This window comes from Nycticebus coucang, chromosome 2 (genome assembly GCF_027406575.1).
Source record: "Nycticebus coucang isolate mNycCou1 chromosome 2, mNycCou1.pri, whole genome shotgun sequence".
NCBI lineage: Eukaryota > Metazoa > Chordata > Mammalia > Primates > Lorisidae > Nycticebus > Nycticebus coucang.
This window is the reverse complement of record NC_069781.1, coordinates 9,961,866-9,980,448: the sequence shown is the minus strand read 5'-3', so window position 1 is coordinate 9,980,448 and position 18,583 is coordinate 9,961,866. Positions and strand designations below refer to the sequence as shown.

General features: G+C 48.3%; 1 protein-coding gene across 14 annotated transcripts in view; it reads left to right on the top strand.

Annotated features, from left to right (window-relative positions):
* Positions 1-18,583, top strand: part of GARNL3 (GTPase activating Rap/RanGAP domain like 3) — a 158,797-nt gene that overhangs the window by 134,968 nt on the left and 5,246 nt on the right. For all 14 annotated transcript variants that reach the window (XM_053561886.1, XM_053561963.1, XM_053561877.1 and 11 more), the window contains 3 exons: positions 6,204-6,270; positions 15,962-16,069; positions 17,886-18,004. In XM_053561886.1, coding sequence (XP_053417861.1) covers positions 6,204-6,270; positions 15,962-16,069; positions 17,886-18,004 — 294 coding nt within the window. The remainder of the gene's footprint in view (positions 1-6,203; positions 6,271-15,961; positions 16,070-17,885; positions 18,005-18,583) is intronic.

Sequence of the window (18,583 nt, the reverse complement as noted above, 5' to 3'; positions counted from 1 at the left end):
GTGTCTTCTAACTTTGGGATGCCATAATTTGTTTTTCTTTAAAATCGCATACTAAAAATAGAAAAACTAGCCGGGTATGGTGATAGGAGCCTGTAGTCCCAGCTCCTCAGGAGACTGAGGCAGGAGGATCTCTCGAGCCCAAGAGTTTTAGGATTGCTGTGAGCTATGATGATGGCACTGCACTCTACCCAGAACAACAGAGTATGACTCTGTTGCCAAAAAATTAAATTAAATTAAATTTTAAAATAACATACTATTAGGCCAGGCACACTGGCTCATGCCTTTAATCCTAGCAATCTGGGAGGCCAAGGAGAATGGATCACCTGAGGTCAGGAGTTTGAGACCAACCTGAGCAAAACGAGATCCTATCTCTACTAAAAATAGAAAAAAACTAGTCGGGCATTGTGGTGGGCTCCTGTAGTCCTGGCTACTTGGGAGGCTAAGACAAGAGGATCACTTGAGCCCAGTAGTTTGAGGTTTCTATGAGCTGTGACACCACAGCACCCTACCAGGGTAACAAAGTAAGACTCTGTCTCAAAAATAAATAAATAAATAAAATAACATACTATTCATCACATTATTATGTAGCTCACTATTTAGGCAAAACCATGTGAAGTTGCCACTTTTGTAGGTCACAATGGTTCTAATATCATGGGACCATCCCATTGCCCTGTTCAGCTTTCAGACCTCTCCCTGCCACTGTCCTTCCAAATAAACAAGACAGGAAGCATCAAAAGGCTATGAACAGCCAAACATATGAGCCTTCATTAGGTGGTTAGTCCTGGGAGAGCCTTTGGAGCAAGTTTGCTCTCCGGGGCCCTGTAGACTCTCAATGTGGGGACTAGGTGGCTAGGTGGACCAGCACCTCTCTCTGCCTATCCCTTTGGAGGTCTGCTACAAAGGAACCCCATTGGGGAGAGAGAGCAAGCAGTCAGCACTGAGGGTCTGCACCCCTGGCCTGAGCTTCACAGAGAACAGGGCTGTCTTGGTTGGGAACAAAATCTAGGGCTACCCCAAAATTCATGAAAGCCCTAAAGATGACTGTGTGGGGTCTTAACTTTAGCACCCACTGGACGGTGGTGAGTCCACACTACCCTGGGGCCTAGTGACTGTCACTAGAGCCCATTCAATGCTGACACTGACGTTAGCAGGTCACAGAGCTCTTCAGTCCCTTTATCGCTGTGCAGCAGGGCAGGGCCTGGGCTCACTGAGCTGCTTGAAGGTTGCATAGCCAGTGCCAGCTAGCCTTCTGACTTTGATACTGAGGACACCACGGAATGGGGACATCAGCCCCAGGGAGAATGTAGTGAGGGCTTCCAAACCCACAGGCTCCCCCCAGTCCTGTTCAGCTAAATCAAAGAGACAGCAAAATTCTTACCAATTATGCTTTACAATTTGTATCAGTACATGCTCTATATCAATATCCATTAAACTTGCTACCTACTGTTTTAGGAAGACTTAATACCTAATTACAGCAAGATTTTAAGAAACAGAAAAATTGGAAATAGAAAACTCTAGATGTAATTAGGAGCCTTCTTCAGCGATTGATTCAGAGTCATTTGTCATGTTGTTTCTCTTACCTATGTTGGTGGTGCAGACTTACCTGAAATTGGAGTCATCTGGGGCATTACAAAGCCACGCCCTCCCTCCCCCACCCCACAAGAGATTTCACGGGTCTGGGGTACAGCAGGAATGGGAAATGTTTAAGTTACCCCAGGGGATTCCATTGTTTACCCCCTGTGTCCCGCATTGCTGCTCAGCCCTGGCTAAAATTGCCTGGAGAGCTTTGAAAAAAGAGCAATGTTCCTACCCCACCCAGATCAGTTAAACCAGAATTTGGGGGATATGGTTAAGTCTACCCCCCAGGTGATCCTTATGTAGACCCAGGAGGCATCTGTCCCAGCAGGCAAGGCCCTTTCCTGGATGGACCTGGCTCTGGGAGGACCAGTGTGCAGCCCCCCGCCCAGTAAATCAGCTGGGGAGGGTCTACTGAGCAGGTGTGTGTGCTTAAGAAGACACTTGCATCTTCACAAGGAATTTTCTGTGAAGAAACTGGGGACATAGCCCTAGGGAAATGAGAAAGGCAAAGTGTTTTCTAATACCTAGCCAGAAGCAGGCCTTGAGGAAATAGGAGCAGCCTTTTACCAAGCTGCTGCTGTGGCTGGGGACCCAGTGCCCGGGAAGTAGGAGGTGGGCTCAGCCTCCAGGTGACTTCTGTTCACATCGTACTTGCTGCCACCTTCTCTGTGCAGGTGCCAGAGTTGATGGCCTGGCCTAGTGTCCTGCATCCACTCTCCTCTCCCCCCACGGAAACGTCTAATTCCCAGTTCAGGCCTCCACCCCACCCCAGTTCTAAGACAATTCTAGCCCAAGAGACAAAATGTTTAAGAATCACTAAAGCACCAAAAGTCAATGTTAAGCTCCCCACGTGGGTTGGCCTGCTGTGACCTACTGCCCCAGCTCTAGCCATCAGCATTGGCCTCTTTCGCAAACCAAGGGCTCCTCTGTAGGAGCTGCAGACTCATTAGTCTCAAGATCTGGGCCTCAGGCTCATTCGAGGGGCCAAGGTCCTGGCAGTTCTCAGCTGAGACTCGGCCTGGAGTCACAAGGGAAGGATGAGTGTGGAACCAGCAGCAGCTTCCTCTCTCAGCCGGGGACGGGGCCAGCGTGGCACCCACCTCACTTGTTAACAGTTCGTGTTTCCAACTTTCCCAGCCATGCTGTTATTACTTTCATGCCAATAAAATGACCTGCTTGATTTTAATCAAAAAATACAAATCCAACACCTGTGTCCTACCCCAAACCTGCTGTGTCAGGAGCTCTAGCAGTGAGAACCCAGAATATTTTTTAAAGCTCCCTAGTTGATTCTGATGTCATCACCTGGGCAGGAAACAGAGCTGCAGAGTGTGACAGGAGACAGGTCTCCCCACAACGAGTGTTCACAGAGGTCTGAAAACAGTGCTGTGGAGACCCCCAGAGGCAAGTGCTTAAGTCCCAGGCTGGTCTTCTGTCCCTGAATCTTGGCCCCAGGGCTGGAGCACCCCTGCCTGTCCTACACCTGACTGAATACTGCCACATCATGTGCCTGTCAGCACGGTCCTGGGACCCCCAGTAGACTGGCTTGACAGCAGATACTGCCCGGATGTCACTGTGCACAGACCTGGTCTAGAAGGTTGCCCAAGCTTCCTTCCTGCTTGTCCCCACCACATCCCTCTCCCACCCCACCCTGAACACCCTGAACTGAAAGCTGTCAGTTCTGCCTTCCCCAGGATTTAGATAACAGTAAGCAGAGCCACCAGGCCCTGCGTCTGAGCATGTCACAGAATCTTCGCAGTTATCTGTGAGGGAGGTGTTCTTCATTTCTCCAATTATACAGAAAAGGAAACTGAGGCTCAGAAAGGAAGAGTCACTTATTTTACCCTAACCCACGCAGCTAGTAAGTGGGGGAGGCAGGACTTGGGCCTGCAATGGCTGTCCTTAAACTCAACGCACTGTCACTTCCACCACCAGTGGGGATGGCAGGCAGGGCCACAGAGCAGACACCCACGTCCCTGCTACAGCACAAAGCCTCTGGCTGAGACAGTGAAACAAAACTGATGCGGGGCACTGAAGAGAAGGTGACTCCGAGTCAAGGGGTGAGGCTGGGAGGAGCCTCCGGGAGTCAGAGAGGACTTCGGACTGTCCCGCATGTAACGTGCCCGTTGGTGCTCACTCCACAGCTAAGTTCTGAATACCAGCTAACACTAGGTGAGCATCCGGCAAGTTCCGGGCCGTGCACGTTACTCTCATCTCCTGTTTTACAAATGAAGAAACTGAGGTTCCAAAGGGGAGACAACGGGCTTAAGTGTGCAGGCTCTGAAGTGACGGAGCTGGGATTTCATTAATTCAGTCATTCGTCCAGTGTGTATATTCTGCCCCCGCCACCCTGCCCAGCCCTGACCCTGACACGGAGGGGATAGCAATGAGCAGGACACACAGCCTCTGCATCACAGCCTGTGGTCTAGTGGGAGGGAGCTACAGGGAACAGACATGTAAGCGTGCACGCGGTGGTGCACACACTACCCAGAGACACCCCCCCCCATAGGGTCATGATACAGAGTCTTTCTGATCCAGGGGCCAGAGCTCCTGGCCACGGGTCCTCACTGTCCCCTCCCTGCTCCGTAGCTTCCATAATTCTGACTGTGGCATTAAACCTTGTTTCAGGTACTTGCATGCTTTTCTGATTTTTTTCTTTTTTGAGCAGTGGAACCTTACCTTAGCCTTTTCTGCAGCCTAACAGCACCTAGTACAAGGCCAGGTAGTGATTGTGGGGATGGGGGTCCCGTCAGCAGGGCCCCTGCAGCAGCCCTGGCTGAGAGTGGCCATTGGAGACTCAGCATGATGAGGAGAGCATTTAGAGGCAAAGGCTGCACCCTGAGGATGACAGGAAGAGGAGAGTGCTGGGGGTGGCCCCGGGGTAGGGCTGGGAGAGACGAGCCAGCAGGAGGCTCTGATGCGGTGCCCCTGAGGGTGCAGAAAGGGCAACCAAGAGACCCTGAGAAGAGGAGGATGCTGGACTTGGGACAGAGGACAGGGTCCCTGAGACTCTGCAGACCGTTCTGCTAACAAAAGGAGCAGGTTTAGAAGGGAAAACAGGCTTCCCTGAGCGCCCGTTCTGTGTCAGGCCCAGTGCTGAACTCTCTGCCTTGTCTAAGTGCCTGTTACCACCCAGCTGGGGCAGTGCTGCCATCGTGCCAGCTTTGCAGACAAAGACGGAGGACCAGAGGCTGAGCCATTTGCCACCCACCACAAAGGCAGTGAGCTCAGGCAGGGCTTGCCCTAGGGTCTGTGCCTGGCTGTGCCCCCGCGCCCCCACTGCCTCCTGCTGTTATTGGCAGGATGTGGAATGATGGCATCTCAGGGATCAAGAGACGAGGCAGGCGTCCTCAAACTGAGGCCCGCGGGCCACATGAAGTGGTGTGAATTGTATTTGTTCCCGTTTTGTTTTTTACTTCAAAATAAGATATGTGCTGTGTGCATAGGAATTTGTTCATAGTTTGTTTTTTTTTTAAACTAGTCGGGCCCTCCAACGGTCTGAGGGGCAGTGAATTGGCCCCCTGTTTAAAAAGTTTGAGGACGCCTGGACTAGACAGACTGGAGCTCCGGGAAGAATATGGGCCTAGGCTTGGGGGTTTTGAGCACAAAGCAAAATTTGGAGCTGTAAAAGTAGGTACTTTTCTAGTGAGGGAAGAGCCAAGAAATGGAAGAATAATCTGAGAGGGAAGGAGGGCAGGAGGCAGGAGCTGTCGCCTGGCAGAGGCTGTGGGACAAGCCGAGAGGTGAGTGCTGGCTGAGGCCTCCGGCAGAGTGAGGATGGCTTTCTGAAAGCTTGGGAGGCTCAGGCTCGTAGAGGGTCAGGGTTTTGATAATCAGGAGGGACCAAGGTTGGGTCGAGTGTCCGCTTTCAAACACAAAAACTGAGGCCTCAAGTGACAAGTTTGCTCAGGTCACAGAGCTAGGCCTTCTGACCCCTTCCTCAGCATGCCCTGCTGTGGGGACTGCCATGGTGATTTGAAGGTTCAGACACTTTATCTGTCGGTGCCAGGAGGGACTAGCTGGAGGCAGCAGGGGCTAAGGTGGGACGAGAAACCTGGGCGCAGCTCGGCTGTGGTGCTTACCCGCCAAGGACCTTCTCGGAGCCTCACTTTCATCATCTGTAAAATAGGAATAATGCGGGCGGCGCCTGTGGCTCAAGGAGTAGGGTGCTGGTCCCATATGCCGGAGGTGGCGGGTTCAAACCTAGCCCTGGCCAAAAACCAAAAAAAAAAAAAAAAAAAAATAGGAATAATGCCATCTACATTCCGGGGTTAACGAGAGAGTGAAATGAATAGCGCACGTGAAAATGCTCTGGGAGCTGCACACCATGTAAACCTGAGGCATTTTAGTAGAGTGGAGGTGCCGAAGAGGAAGCCCCTCAAAGGGCACTAGAAGATGGGGAGAAAGTCCCCATGGAGAAAGAAAAGAGAGACTTTTCTTTCCTTCACACCTGTGGTGTATTGTAATCATGGACCCGCTACGGGCCGTGGGTGCTGGTGAGGTGGATGTGCCCCTGCGGCACCTGTGTTTACAGAGCACCGAGAGCCGCTGCAAACACTGCAGTTTGAGCAAGTCTTTCACCATGTCAGCGGCAGCCCGCACACTACCGTCGCCCGTTATCATTGCAGGTTAATTTTGTTGCAGCTATTGATGTGTATGAAGACGGAGAAGCTGGCCTGCTACTATGTTACAACTGTAAGTCAAGTTTGTGTTTTTATTTTTATTTGCTAAAATGGACCGTTCTTTTTCTGAGTAATTTGAAGGGACTTACCCTTAGACTTACCTGCAGTATCATCTCTGGGTACATAGTTGCATTCCAGGGATCATCTAAAAATGCCTCCCATCTTGCATCTCCCACTGAGCCCCAGACCTCTTGGTGGCGTAAGAGCTGCTGCCCGTGATAGGATCTCCAGGGTGCCATGGTGATGACAGTGGCTTCCAGTGAGGGGGCCCTTACTATGTGCCGTGGGCTGTGCTTACACACAGTCATTGTCTCATTGAATTAACACCTGCAGCAGGCTCTGTTATTAAACTGGGTTCAGAGATAAGGCAGCCAAGGCCTTGAGCAACTACTTTGCTCAAGGTCATGCAGTGACCAAGCAGCAAGGTCTGGTGCTGTCTTCATTCCAACACCCACAAAGTTACTGTTCTTGCTGTTTCTCAGGTGCTAATAACTCAGCCTCAGCCTGGCTGTCCTCAGTGGGGCCAGTTTGGGTTAAGTGGCAGGGCAGGTTTGGAGCAGACCAAACATATCAAACAGAGTCTTTATGGACTTGGCAGCATTTCAAAAGCTAATATTCCACATCAATAAAAAGAACTTTTTTAGGCTAAAAGAAGTAAGATATTTTCCTGGAGAAGGTTGTCCAAACTAAGACATAAACACACTTTTCAGCCTAGAATTTTACCAATTTAGGGTGGTGATACTGGACCAGATATTTTGATTAATCTTTGATTAATAAATACAGGAAAATTGGGCGGCGCCTGTGGCTCAGTGAGTAGGGCACTGGCCCCATTTGCCGAGGGTGGCAGGTTCAAACCCGGCCCCGGCCAAACTGCAACAAAAAAATAGCCGGGCGTTGTGGCGGGTGCCTGTAGTCCCAGCTGCTTGGGAGGCTGAGGCAAGAGAATCGCTTAAGCCCAAGAGTTAGAGGTTACTGTGAGCCGTGTGACGCCACAGCACTCTACCCGAGGGCGGTACAGTGAGACTCTGTCTCTACAAAAAAAAAATAAATAAATAAATACAGGAAAATTATCACTAGAGAAATTTGTTTGGTAAAAAATCATCTTTCAAAATTTAAGATTGATGGGGGAGCTTCTTTACCCAAAGGGCCACCTGAACCCTTCTGAGAACAGCGGGTCTTTAATAGCCATGTGACCAGAAGGGCCCCCAGGCCTCTGATGCTGCTGCCCACTGTCCCCCAAGTTTACAGGGATGGGGAGGAAAGGCTGCGTGGGGAAATCATTTCAATAAGATATTCCTATCTCTTTTAAAGTATGGTCTCTTTACTTCATTAAAGAATCTATGAGAAAAACCTGTAGCAGAATGTTTTAAAAACTAATTTGGAGGCTGGGCATGGTGGCTCATGCTTATAATTCTAGCACTCTGGGAGGCTGAGGCAGTTGGATTATCTGAGCTCAGGCGTTCAAGACTAGCCTGAGCCAAGAGTGAGACCCTGCCTATAAAAAAAAATAGCTAGGCGTTGTGACAAACGCCTGTAGTCCTTAGCTGCTGGAAGGCTGAGGAAAGAGGATCCCTTGAGCCCAAGAGTTTGAGGTTGCTGTGAGCTATGACGCCAGATCACTCTACAGAGGACAACAAAGTAAGACTCTGTCTCAAAAAATATATAAATAAATAATTAATTAAAAACTGATTTGGATGTTTTTGTCCTTTTACTACTTGAAAGGATAGGAGAGATATTAGGTGGGAGAAAGTTAAGAACAGGAAGAACATGTTTTTAGAAGGCGAGTGTTCATCCCAGAACAGAAAGGGAGCATGGAGACAAATGTGGATGCCTTCGAGGCAGCACCCAACTTGCGGCTTGCGGACTGATGCACCCGGGAGGGGTCTAGCAGCCCTTTGGTCTCATGGAGCACCGCGTGGGAGCTCCGCGTCCCGTGGCTTTGCTCAGCCCCGATGTCAGGCTCTGATTCTATCTCAGGACACCACTGCTGTGTGTCTGTTTTGTTTTCATAGATCCACTGCATCAGAAGGCAATCTCTGTATCTTTATATCCCAAGGTCAAAGCCTGGGCAATCTCAGAGATTCCCCAGAGCCACAGCCTCAGTCCTCCCAACCGTGCCACTTCCCCCAGGGTCTCTGGGTCAGGACCCGGCTCTCATTTTCTATCTTCCTTTTTTTTGTGTGTGGCTTTTTTTGGCCGGGGCTAGGTTTGAACCTGCCACCTCCGGCATATGGGACCGGCGCCCTACTCCTTGAGCCACAGGCGCCGCCCTTTCTATCTTCCTTTTCCCCATCTCTACCTAACCAAAAAAAAAAAAAAAAAACAACAGCCTAGCTGGACGTGGTGGCATGTGCCTATCGTCCTAGCTGCTCAGGAAGCTGAGACAGGAGGCTCACTTGAGCCCTGGAGTTCAAGACCATCCTAGGTCCCACAGCAAGTGCCCTTCTGTATAAAAATAAATAAACACCTACAATGTCCATAACGCTTTGCCTGACACAGCAAGATTTTGTTTTTCCTCTTTTTACTCCAGAATCATCAATTAATGCAGAACCCAGTTCTTTAACCTCCTTTTCTTCAGAGAAATTTAGTTTAAAATTAGAAATAATCATTTTCACCCTTGCTCTCTACCAGCTAGATAGAGAAAAAGAAGGGAGTGATGGTTACAAGCTCTGAGCTCCTTCCTCCCCCTTGACCCACCCTCCCCCCGGGCTATCCTTTTTAACCACCGTGAGGGACTTCTCTGTGCCAGGCGTGCTTTAGGGTCCAAGGACATAGTAGTAAGAGGCACTTCCAGGGGCTGCAGAGAGCTCTTGGTTGGGTGGAACGCCAGGCAGGGACACCAGTACATTGAGTGCAAACGTGCTTCACAGCTCAGAGGTGCAAAAAACGCACATCACTGACTTTTCTAAATCCATTATGTCTAACCCACAGCCCCTCGTCAGGTGCAGAGACCAGTATTCTTGGGAGGAAGAGGCCTCTGCTTCTCCAGAGTCCCACTGGAGGGCTTGGGGCTTACTCAGTTAGAAAGTGTAAGGGCGAGGCCCTGAACTGCAGTCTGGGCCACCTCTGAGATGGTGACCAACTCTGAGCTCCTTCTGATGACCCAGCTCTGGGGTGTGCAGCCCTCTGAGACAGCCAGCATCCCTAGGATGCTAAGCAGCTTAGGCTCATCCCACTCAGAGCCACCAGCAGTTTGCCCTGCTGGGAGTCGGGGTGAGACAGGGGAGTTGTAAGAGATGTGGGTTGGGACCTGCACCTTTCAAAACATGATGCTGCCCACCTCCCAAGTGGGATAGGGAAAGGAGTCCATTCATTTAGCACGTATTCCTAAACATATGCAGGTCCCTGCCCTCAGGAGGTTTATACAAGGTGGCAGCTTGGACAAATAGCAGGACAAATAAGAAAAATACCTAGTGCACTAAATGGTGATGAGAGCTAAGGGGAAACAAAGCAGGGAAGAGGGGTGGGTTTGGCAAGAGTGGGAATGCAGGTCACTGTTTAGATATGGTGAAAAGGAAGATGTCTCCTCTGCACAGGGTGAGAATTCTGGGCAAAAACAGCAACCTGGGTAAGGACCTTGAGCCTTGAGGCAAGAGCATTCTGGCCTGGGCCAGATGACCCTGAGGTGACCAGGAAGCTGTAGCAGAGCACAGGAGGTTGCCATGCGTCAGAATGAGATCAGCAAACAGGGCCAGACTCGGGTCAATGTGGTGGATGGAAGCCTGGGGAGCTTTACTCTGGTCAGCACATGGAAGACGTGGTCTGACTTGGGTTTGAGAGCAGGAAGGTCACTGTGCTGATGATGAGTGGAGGACAGTGGCTGGACCCAAACCACAGCAGTGGAGGGGCTAAGAAGCTGTCAGATCCCAGATAGATTTCAGATATGGGAACCAAGCTCCCATACTCCCTCCCCAAATCCACAACCTCCTCTGGTGTCAGTTTCTCCTCTGCTAGCCAAGCCTTCTGCTGCAACACACTATTTTTATGCAACTTTCCTGTTTGCACTACCTCTTTTTATTAGTGGTGTTAAGCTTTGTTAAAAAGGACCACGATGGCCAGCCACAGTGGCTCATACCTATAATCCTAGCACTCTGGGAGGTCAAGGCAGGTGGATTGCTTGAGTTTGGGAGTTCAAGACCAGCCTGAGCAAGAGTGAGACTCTGTCCCTACTAAGAAATAGAAAACCTAGCCAGGCATAGTGGCATATAACGGTAGTCCCAGCTACTCGGGAGACTGAGGTAGGAGGATCACTTGAGCCCAAGAGTCTGAGGTTGCTGTGAACTATGATGACACAGCACTACAACCAGGTGACAGAGTAAAACTATCCCCCCCCCCACAAAGAAAAGGAAAGAAAGAAGAGGACCAAGAGAATATGCTGATGAATTATATGTGGGATATGAGAGGAAGGGGAAAAAATAACTGGAAAAAAGAGGAAGACTTTGCCCTTTGGGCATGAGCAGCTGTAAGAATGGAGATCATGGTTTCCTGAGACAGGAAGCTTTGCGAAGACCGAGTTTGGGGAAAAGCTCGAGACCAGGCTGGATGTGTTCTGTGACTTCTGGAGAGGAGGCCCCATGCTCTGGACGTTCAGGCTTCAGAGTCCAATAAGAACTCCGGCTGGAGATGCACATTTGGAAGTCATTAGCAGATAAATGGTGTCTGAAGTCAGGAGACTGAAGAAATTACCAAGTGACAAGTAGGAGACAGGAGGACCCAGCAAAGTAGACTGAGAGGGGACAGTCTACTGAAAAACAGGGACAGTCAGCAGGTAGGGAGGACACCCCCTGGCTGGCCAAGCCCCCGTCAGGGCAGGTAAGGCAGGACTGCCAGGGACCTGTGGGCCTGGCCAGATGAGGGTCATGAGGAAGCCATGCCAAGAGCAGGTGTCCCTGGGAAGTGGTGGGGGTGAAACTGTGCTTGCAGAGGTCACGGGACAGTAGCAAAGAGGAAACAGACGCTGAGAGCACAGATGAGATGTTCAGCGAATTTTGCTTTAAGGGTGAAAGACAGGAAGGACACATAGCTGCAGAAGAGCACAGAGTTTTGTTTTATAAAGGGTGGAATGAACTTGTGTGTGAGTGAGGCTGTCAGCGGTCACTCCAGCAGAGGAGGAACGTGCTGGAGCGAGTCCCTGTGTTGGTGTGAGAGGTGATACCACTTACTGGGGAAGAAACCTTGACATGGATATAGCTGATCTACTCCCAGGCAATTATTTTAAGAAGTAATCTACAGGGCGGCGCCTGTGGCTCAATGGAGTAGGGCACCAGCCCCATATGCCAGAGGTGGTGGGTTCAAACCCAGCCCTGGCCAAAAACTGCAAAAAAAAAAAAAGAAGTAATCTACAAATGGTGAATGATGAATGCCTGGTTGTCTGTTACAGCATCATTTATAAAGCAGAAAGCTTTGAAACAAAGTATATGGAAATACGAGGAAACTGGTAACTTCATTTTGTTACATTCAAATACTGAAATATGGGGCGGCCCCTGTGGCTCAGTGGGCAGGGCGCCAGCCCCATATACTGAGGGTGGCAGGTTCAAACCTTGCCCAGGCCAAACTGCAACAACAATAAAAATAGCCAGGCATCATGGCAGGCACCTATAGTCCCAGCTACTTGGGAGGCTGAGGCAAGAGAATCGCCTAAGCCCAGGATCTGGAGGTTGCTGTGAGCTGTGTGACGCCATGGCACTCTACCATGGGTGATGGAGTAAAACTCTGTCTCTACAAAAAAACAAAAACAAATACTGAAATACCATCCAACAATTTAAATACTCATGTTCTTGAAAATGCATAGAAGAAAATACACACTATAGTGAAAAAGGCAAATTATTTTTAAAGTTCAATTCTGGTTTTTCTTATAACCTTTCTTTTCTTTTTATTTTTTTCCCCCCCTTTGGAGTCAGAGACTTGCTCTGTAGCCTGGGATGGAGTGCAGTGGCATCATCATAGCTCAACTGCATCCTCATACTCCTGGGTTCAAGCCACACCTCAGCCTCTGGAATAGCTGAGATTATAAGTATGCACCACCATGCCCAGCTAATTTCTCCTATTTCTGGTAGAGATAGAGTGTCGCTTGTGCTTAGGCTGGTCTCAAACTTCCGACCTCAAGTGACCCTCCTACCTCAGTCTCCCCAGAGAGCTAAAATTACAGGGGTGAGCCAGCCAAATAAGATTTCTTTTATGATTTAGTCATTCTAGGCCAGGTATGGTAGCTCATACCTGTGATCCTAGCACTCTGGGAGGCTGAGGCAGAGTTCAAAACCAGCCTGATCAAGAGCAAGACCTCGTCTCTACCAAAAATAGAAAAAGTAGCCAAGCATTGTGGCAGGCGCCTGTAGTCCCAGCTACTAAGGAGCCCAAGAGTTTGAGGTTGCTGTGAGCTGAGATGACAGGGCACTCAACCCCAGAGCAACTGAGTGAGATTCTGTCTCAAAATTATATATACGTGTGTGTGTGTGTGTGTGTGTATTATTTAGTCATTCTTTCTTTCTTTTTTTTCTTCTTTTTTTTGAGACAGTCTCACTCTGTTGCCCTTGGTAGAGTGCTGTGGCATCATAACTCACAGCAACCTCAAACTCTTGGGCTCAAGTGATTCTCTTGCCTCAGCCTCCTGTGTAGCTGGGACTACAGGCGCCCACCACAATGCCCGGCTATTTTTTTTTTTTTTTTTTAAGAGATGGGGTTTCAGGCAATCCACCCACCTCGGCCTCCCAGGAGCTGGGATTACAGACGTAAGCCACCGCACCAGGCCCCACACCTGACTATTTTTAGAGACAGGGTCTCACTTTAGCTCAGGCAGTCCACCTTTCTTGGCCTCCAGTGCTAGGATTATAGGTGTGAGCCACTGTCGCTGGCTTATTTAGTCATTCTTAATAAAAATACTTGAAGAAAAAAAATACCAAAATGTTATTAAGGCTTCTCTCTGGGACATGGGGTTGCAGATAATTTTTTATTTTCTTCTTTGTGTTTTTATTTGCTCCTCAAATTTTCTATAGAGGGAAAACAAGGTCATAAAGATATTAGATATAGATGCAAAATAAGTATTTAATAGTAAAAAAACATTCTGAATGAAATAAAATTATGTCTCCCACATAGAACTCAGCAATTCCACACCTGGGTACCTATCCAGGAGAAATGAAGCATACGTCTGCACACACTCATACAGGAATATTCATAGCAGCTTTATTCACAATAGCAAAAAGTGAGAATAACCCACATGCTCGTCAACTGGTCAACAGAGCCACAAAATGTGGCCGATCCATGCAAAGGAATATTATTCAGCCATGAGAAGGGACCATGCACCCCGGATGAGCCTCAGAAACATAACACTTAGTGCAAGAAGCCACACACAAAAGGCCACACATTGTAAGGCAAAGCCACAGGGATGGAAAGTACTTTAGCGGTTGTCTAGGGCATGGGTGAGAACAGGGACTGACAATGGGCCTGAGGTTTCTTTTTAGGATGAAGAAAATGTGCTAAAATTAGACTGTGGTAATATCTGACATCCCTATAAATATGCGACAATTTATTGAATTATGCATTTAAGTGGATGAATTTTATAGTCTATAAATTATCGCAATAAAGCTGTTTTTAAAAATAATTTTAAAGTCATAGGCCAGGCATGGTGGCTCACACCTGTAGTCCTAGCACTCTGGGAGGCCGAGGCAGTTGGATTGCCTGAGGCCAGGAATTTGAGACCAGTCTGAACAAGAGCACAACCCCGTCCCTACTAAAAATATAAAAACCACCGGGCATGATGGTGGGCTGCTGGGAGGCTGAGACAAGAGGATCACTTGAGCCTAAGAGTTTGAGGTTGCTGTGAGCTATGATGCCATGGCACTCTATCCAGGGTGACAGAGTGAGACTCTGTCTCAAAAAATAAATAATAAAATAAAATAATTTAAAAATAAAATTGGTTCCATGATTTTTAATACAGTGAATATACTCATGCATCCAAGACCCCATTGTAACAAAACTCCTTTTTTGAGACAGAGTCTCACTATGTTGCCCTCAGTAGAGTGTCGTGGCATCACAGCTCACAGCAACCTCAAACTCAGCCTCCCACGTAGCTGGGACTACAGGCGCCTGCCACAACACCCGGCTATTTTTTGGCTGCAGTTGTCATTGTTGTTTGGCAGGCTGAGGCCAGGTTCAAACCCGCCAGCTCCAGTGTATGTGGCTGGCGCCCTACCCACTGAGCTACAGGCACCAAGCCAACAAAACTCTATCTGTAAATTCATCATGTCGCCAAGATGTTGTATTTTCTTTCCTTTTCTCTTTTTTTGGACATTAAAATTAATTCTAAAATGTAGGTGGGGATGCATGTGATCCAAAATGCATTAGCAGAACCCCAGCTACTGGTCTTGCGTGGCCTCGGTCGTCCTCTCTTCTAAGGTTACTCTACCATCTTTACCTGTACTCCTGTGGATGTGCTTCAGCTTTCAAGCAAGTGAAATTATACAGTATACACTCACATATCTAGCTGTTTTTTCCTTCTACATTATGTCTATGAGTCATCCCTGTTGTTGTATGTGGCAATAATAAACATTCAGATGTTTATTAACATACAGTCTTTATTAGGTTAATAAAAATTCAGTCTTTCATTGAAAAAAAACTGTGCAGCTGAAACGTGATGGATTTCTGTAATAAAGGGGGCCTACATTTCTACATGGACTTTCACCCTCGCCGGTTCTCAACCTGTGGGTTGCGACACCTTTGGGAGTCGAACGACCCTTTCACAGGGGTCGCCTAAATACATCCTGCATATCAGATATTTACATTACGATTCATAACAGTAGCAAAATTTTATGGTTGGGGGTCACAACATGAACTGTATTAAAGGGTTGCAGCATTAGGAAGGTTGAGAACCACCGCTCTAAGAGGATCTGAACCATATGGGTTGAAGAGCAGTGCTTTTCAACCTTTTTTATTTCATGGCTCACTTGAACCTATAGTTAAACTTTCACTGCCCACTTAAATCAGGTTGATTTTTTTTTTTAAGAGTAAAAAAAAAAAAGAATATACTTACTGTGCTTTGAACTGCTTTTGAAAATCAATTAATGATCTTTCCAGCACACTGGTTGAAAATCACTGGTTTAGGCCAGCAACAGGGTAAATGAATAAACCTGTTCGCAATCTAGTGCTGGTTCAAGTTCACCAAGGGGATACAAGCATATTGCTTCAAGTTTTCATAGTCAAATGTTGGGGTCAGTCTATGGCTCCCCCAGCCTTGTCCTGAATGAAGCTCAGAGTGTGGTTCCCCTCACGGGAGGGCAGCAGGAAGCACAGGCCCTGCAGTCAAGCAGACCTGTGTTCAAACTCTGCCCTTTTCACATAGCACTCACGAGACTTTGGACAAACTACTTCGCCTCTCCTAGCCCAATTTTCTCATCTGTAAAACAAGTGTAATAGTAGCATCCACTTCTAAAGTCCTATAGATTAAATGGGATAATGATTTTTAAAGCTCAGTGCCTGGCACATAGTAAATTCTCCCCAGACGGCAGCTATTATTATTTGAAGTAGTGATACGATTCTGACTCAATGCTTTGGGACCCTGAGTGTCTAGCATCATGACAATATTCCTACTGGCTATTTATAAAGAACTAGCAGATAGGATACTATTCTTGTTGCTGGTTTTTCATTTCTCTAATTGCAGTGATCTAAGTGTTGTCTCTAACAAAAATGAGTTGCTGTTGTTTTCATTGCAGACAGTTGCATCTATAAAAAGGTTTGCCCATTTAATGGTGGCTCTTTTTTGGTTCAACCCTCTGCGTCAGATTTCCAGTTCTGTTGGAACCAAGCTCCTTATGCGATTGGTAAGAAAAACCTTTATCATAATTTCTCCCTGCATAGCTACCCAAATTTGATCCTATGCAGGCTTACTGTGAAATTGCCATAAATTATGTGAATATAGTTAGTACTCAAAGTGTTCTTTTTCTTTTTAAATTTTTTTCTTTTGCTTCTCTTTCGTGACTATTGTGTTCCACCGTCCTCCTCATTCTCCTCAGCACCTGAGCATGTGCACATTTGAGAGCCACGTAGTATTAATTGTCAGTGCTTCTAACAGGAAAGTAACTCCCAGTGCTGTGAGCCACTTGAAATCAAGTGGGTCCTTGGCTTCATGCAAGAGAGAAGTCAGGAATGAGCTGACAGTATAAAGTGAAAGCGAGATTTATTCAGAAACCATAGAAAGTCCACTCCACAGAAGAGCACAGGCAACTTCTCCCCGAAAAAGAAAACTGGCCCCCTGGTTCCTGTAATCTTTCTGTTTAAACAACGGCTTACCTTGCAATTGTAACGGCTTAATTATTCTTCCTCCTTAACCAAGAGGAAGAATATTCGTGAAGGGCGGTGTCCCTCCACCATGCTTGGAATTTGCCCTGCCTCCATCCTGTTTTGAACAGAGTAATTTGAAACTTTGTTTTGTGGCACCCTGGTTCATTTAGGTAATCTGCAGCAATGCCCAAAGCAAAGGACAAGGACACCTGCCTTGTCCGTCTCACTTCCCCTCATTTCTGGGCCTCACTTTCCTTTTTCTAAAACCAAAAGCAGACTCTCCAGGGGAGAAACTTAAGAGAGAAACACAGTGCTTTCAGCATCATTCGTATGATTTTGGAGCCCAAACGTTTAGAGTCACAGAAACTCAGGTGTTTGGCTGCCACTAAAATGTGAGAACCCGAGTGGTGATGTTTAGTATCTGTGACTTCGGATCCTGATCAGAGCCAAGAATGTTCCAGGTCATACTGTTTGCCTCACAGTAAAACCATTTGTTAATAGGTGCATGTTGTAGTTTTGAGAAGAGGGCAAAGGGACCAACTCAAGATCCTGGGAGGACCGGGCAGGCTTGGTGACAGATGAGATACAGTAAAAGGAGAGGGAAAAGTAGAAAATGACCTCTAGGTCATGAGCCACAACACAGGAGGTTACTCAGGAGATCAAGGCTAGAGGCACAGTCGTGGTAGACGGGGTCACCCGGCAAGCCAAGAGGGCAAGAAGAGTCCAGAGTGAATGGGCCACTGTGAAGGAGAGAGGACACCAAGCGGCTGTTGGAAAAGACAGAGGGTGTCACAGGACAGCCAGGATAGGTGCAGTGTGTGGAGTCAGGTGTCCTAAGAACCATTTCTGCAAGAGGGGCCGGCCTTTAACAAATAACTCAACAAGCCTGTTGGACCCCAGGGACGCTATAGCATGAGGAATAAGGTGCAGCCACTGCCCAGACACACAGAAGGGGGGCAAAGGAGGCCTGAGAGCTGGGGACACGTGGGCTGGGCCTTGAAGAATGACCAGAGGGTTTCTAGGCACAGTCGCCTGGGCCTGCCGGAAGGGTGTATCAGGCTAGGGTCTGGGCAATAAGGGGGGATGTTTGTAGGACTTTGGCAGGTGAACCATCAGGAGACAGGGTAGTGGGGCCTCAGTAGGGGAGACAGCCATGAGAATGGAGACAGTACATGGCTATTGGGGCAGCAGGTTGGCACCAGGACTGGAGGCTGCCTTAGGATGGGGGACATGCACGTGTGAAGGAAGGAGAGACGCAGCCAGAGGAATGGGAGAAACGGAGGATTCTTGAGAAGCGAGGACTGTGAGATAGTCACCATGCAGCGGCTGGGTGGTGACACATCTCTTACCTTGCAGTCTGTGCTTTCCCGTACCTCCTGGCCTTCACCACAGACTCCATGGAGATCCGCCTGGTGGTGAACGGGAACCTGGTCCATACTGCAGTGGTACCGCAGCTGCAACTTGTGGCCTCCAGGGTGAGTAGCCTGGAGCTTCATTGCCGGGAAGGGACACTGGGAGCCTTGGCCCTCTTCAGTTGAGCACAGATACTGCTGCCATCAAGCCAGGCTGATGACCACGTGTGTCAAAATGCCTGAGTGAAATGAAAAGGCTTAAACCAGACTGGTTGGCTGGCTTTTGTTAATAGAATCATTCGGTGCTGGTGACAGCTAGGGAGCACTCAGCCGAAAGACAAAGCCCCCGCCAGAGACTCAGTTAGTTTCATGTCACCGAAGGGCAGCAGTCCGAGTTTAGAAAAGTGGAAACGCTTCCAGCAGCCCTGTCTTCTTTTGCCACACTCTATGCCCAGTTTGAGTTCACATCCAATGTGAACTAATTGATAACCCAAGGCTACTCGCCCAGAGGCAGAGCAAACCAAGGGATGCAGGGACCAGCAGGACTCCTGGCATCTAGTCCAGGAGTCTTGTTCTAGGCCCCTCCCTTGAGGTCTTGTTCTAGCCCCACAAAGTCCTCTCTGGCCCTGCCAGACTGTGCTGGTCCCTCACTGCAGCCCCTGGGGCATGTCCTTGATCCTGACATTCATCACACATTTTGGA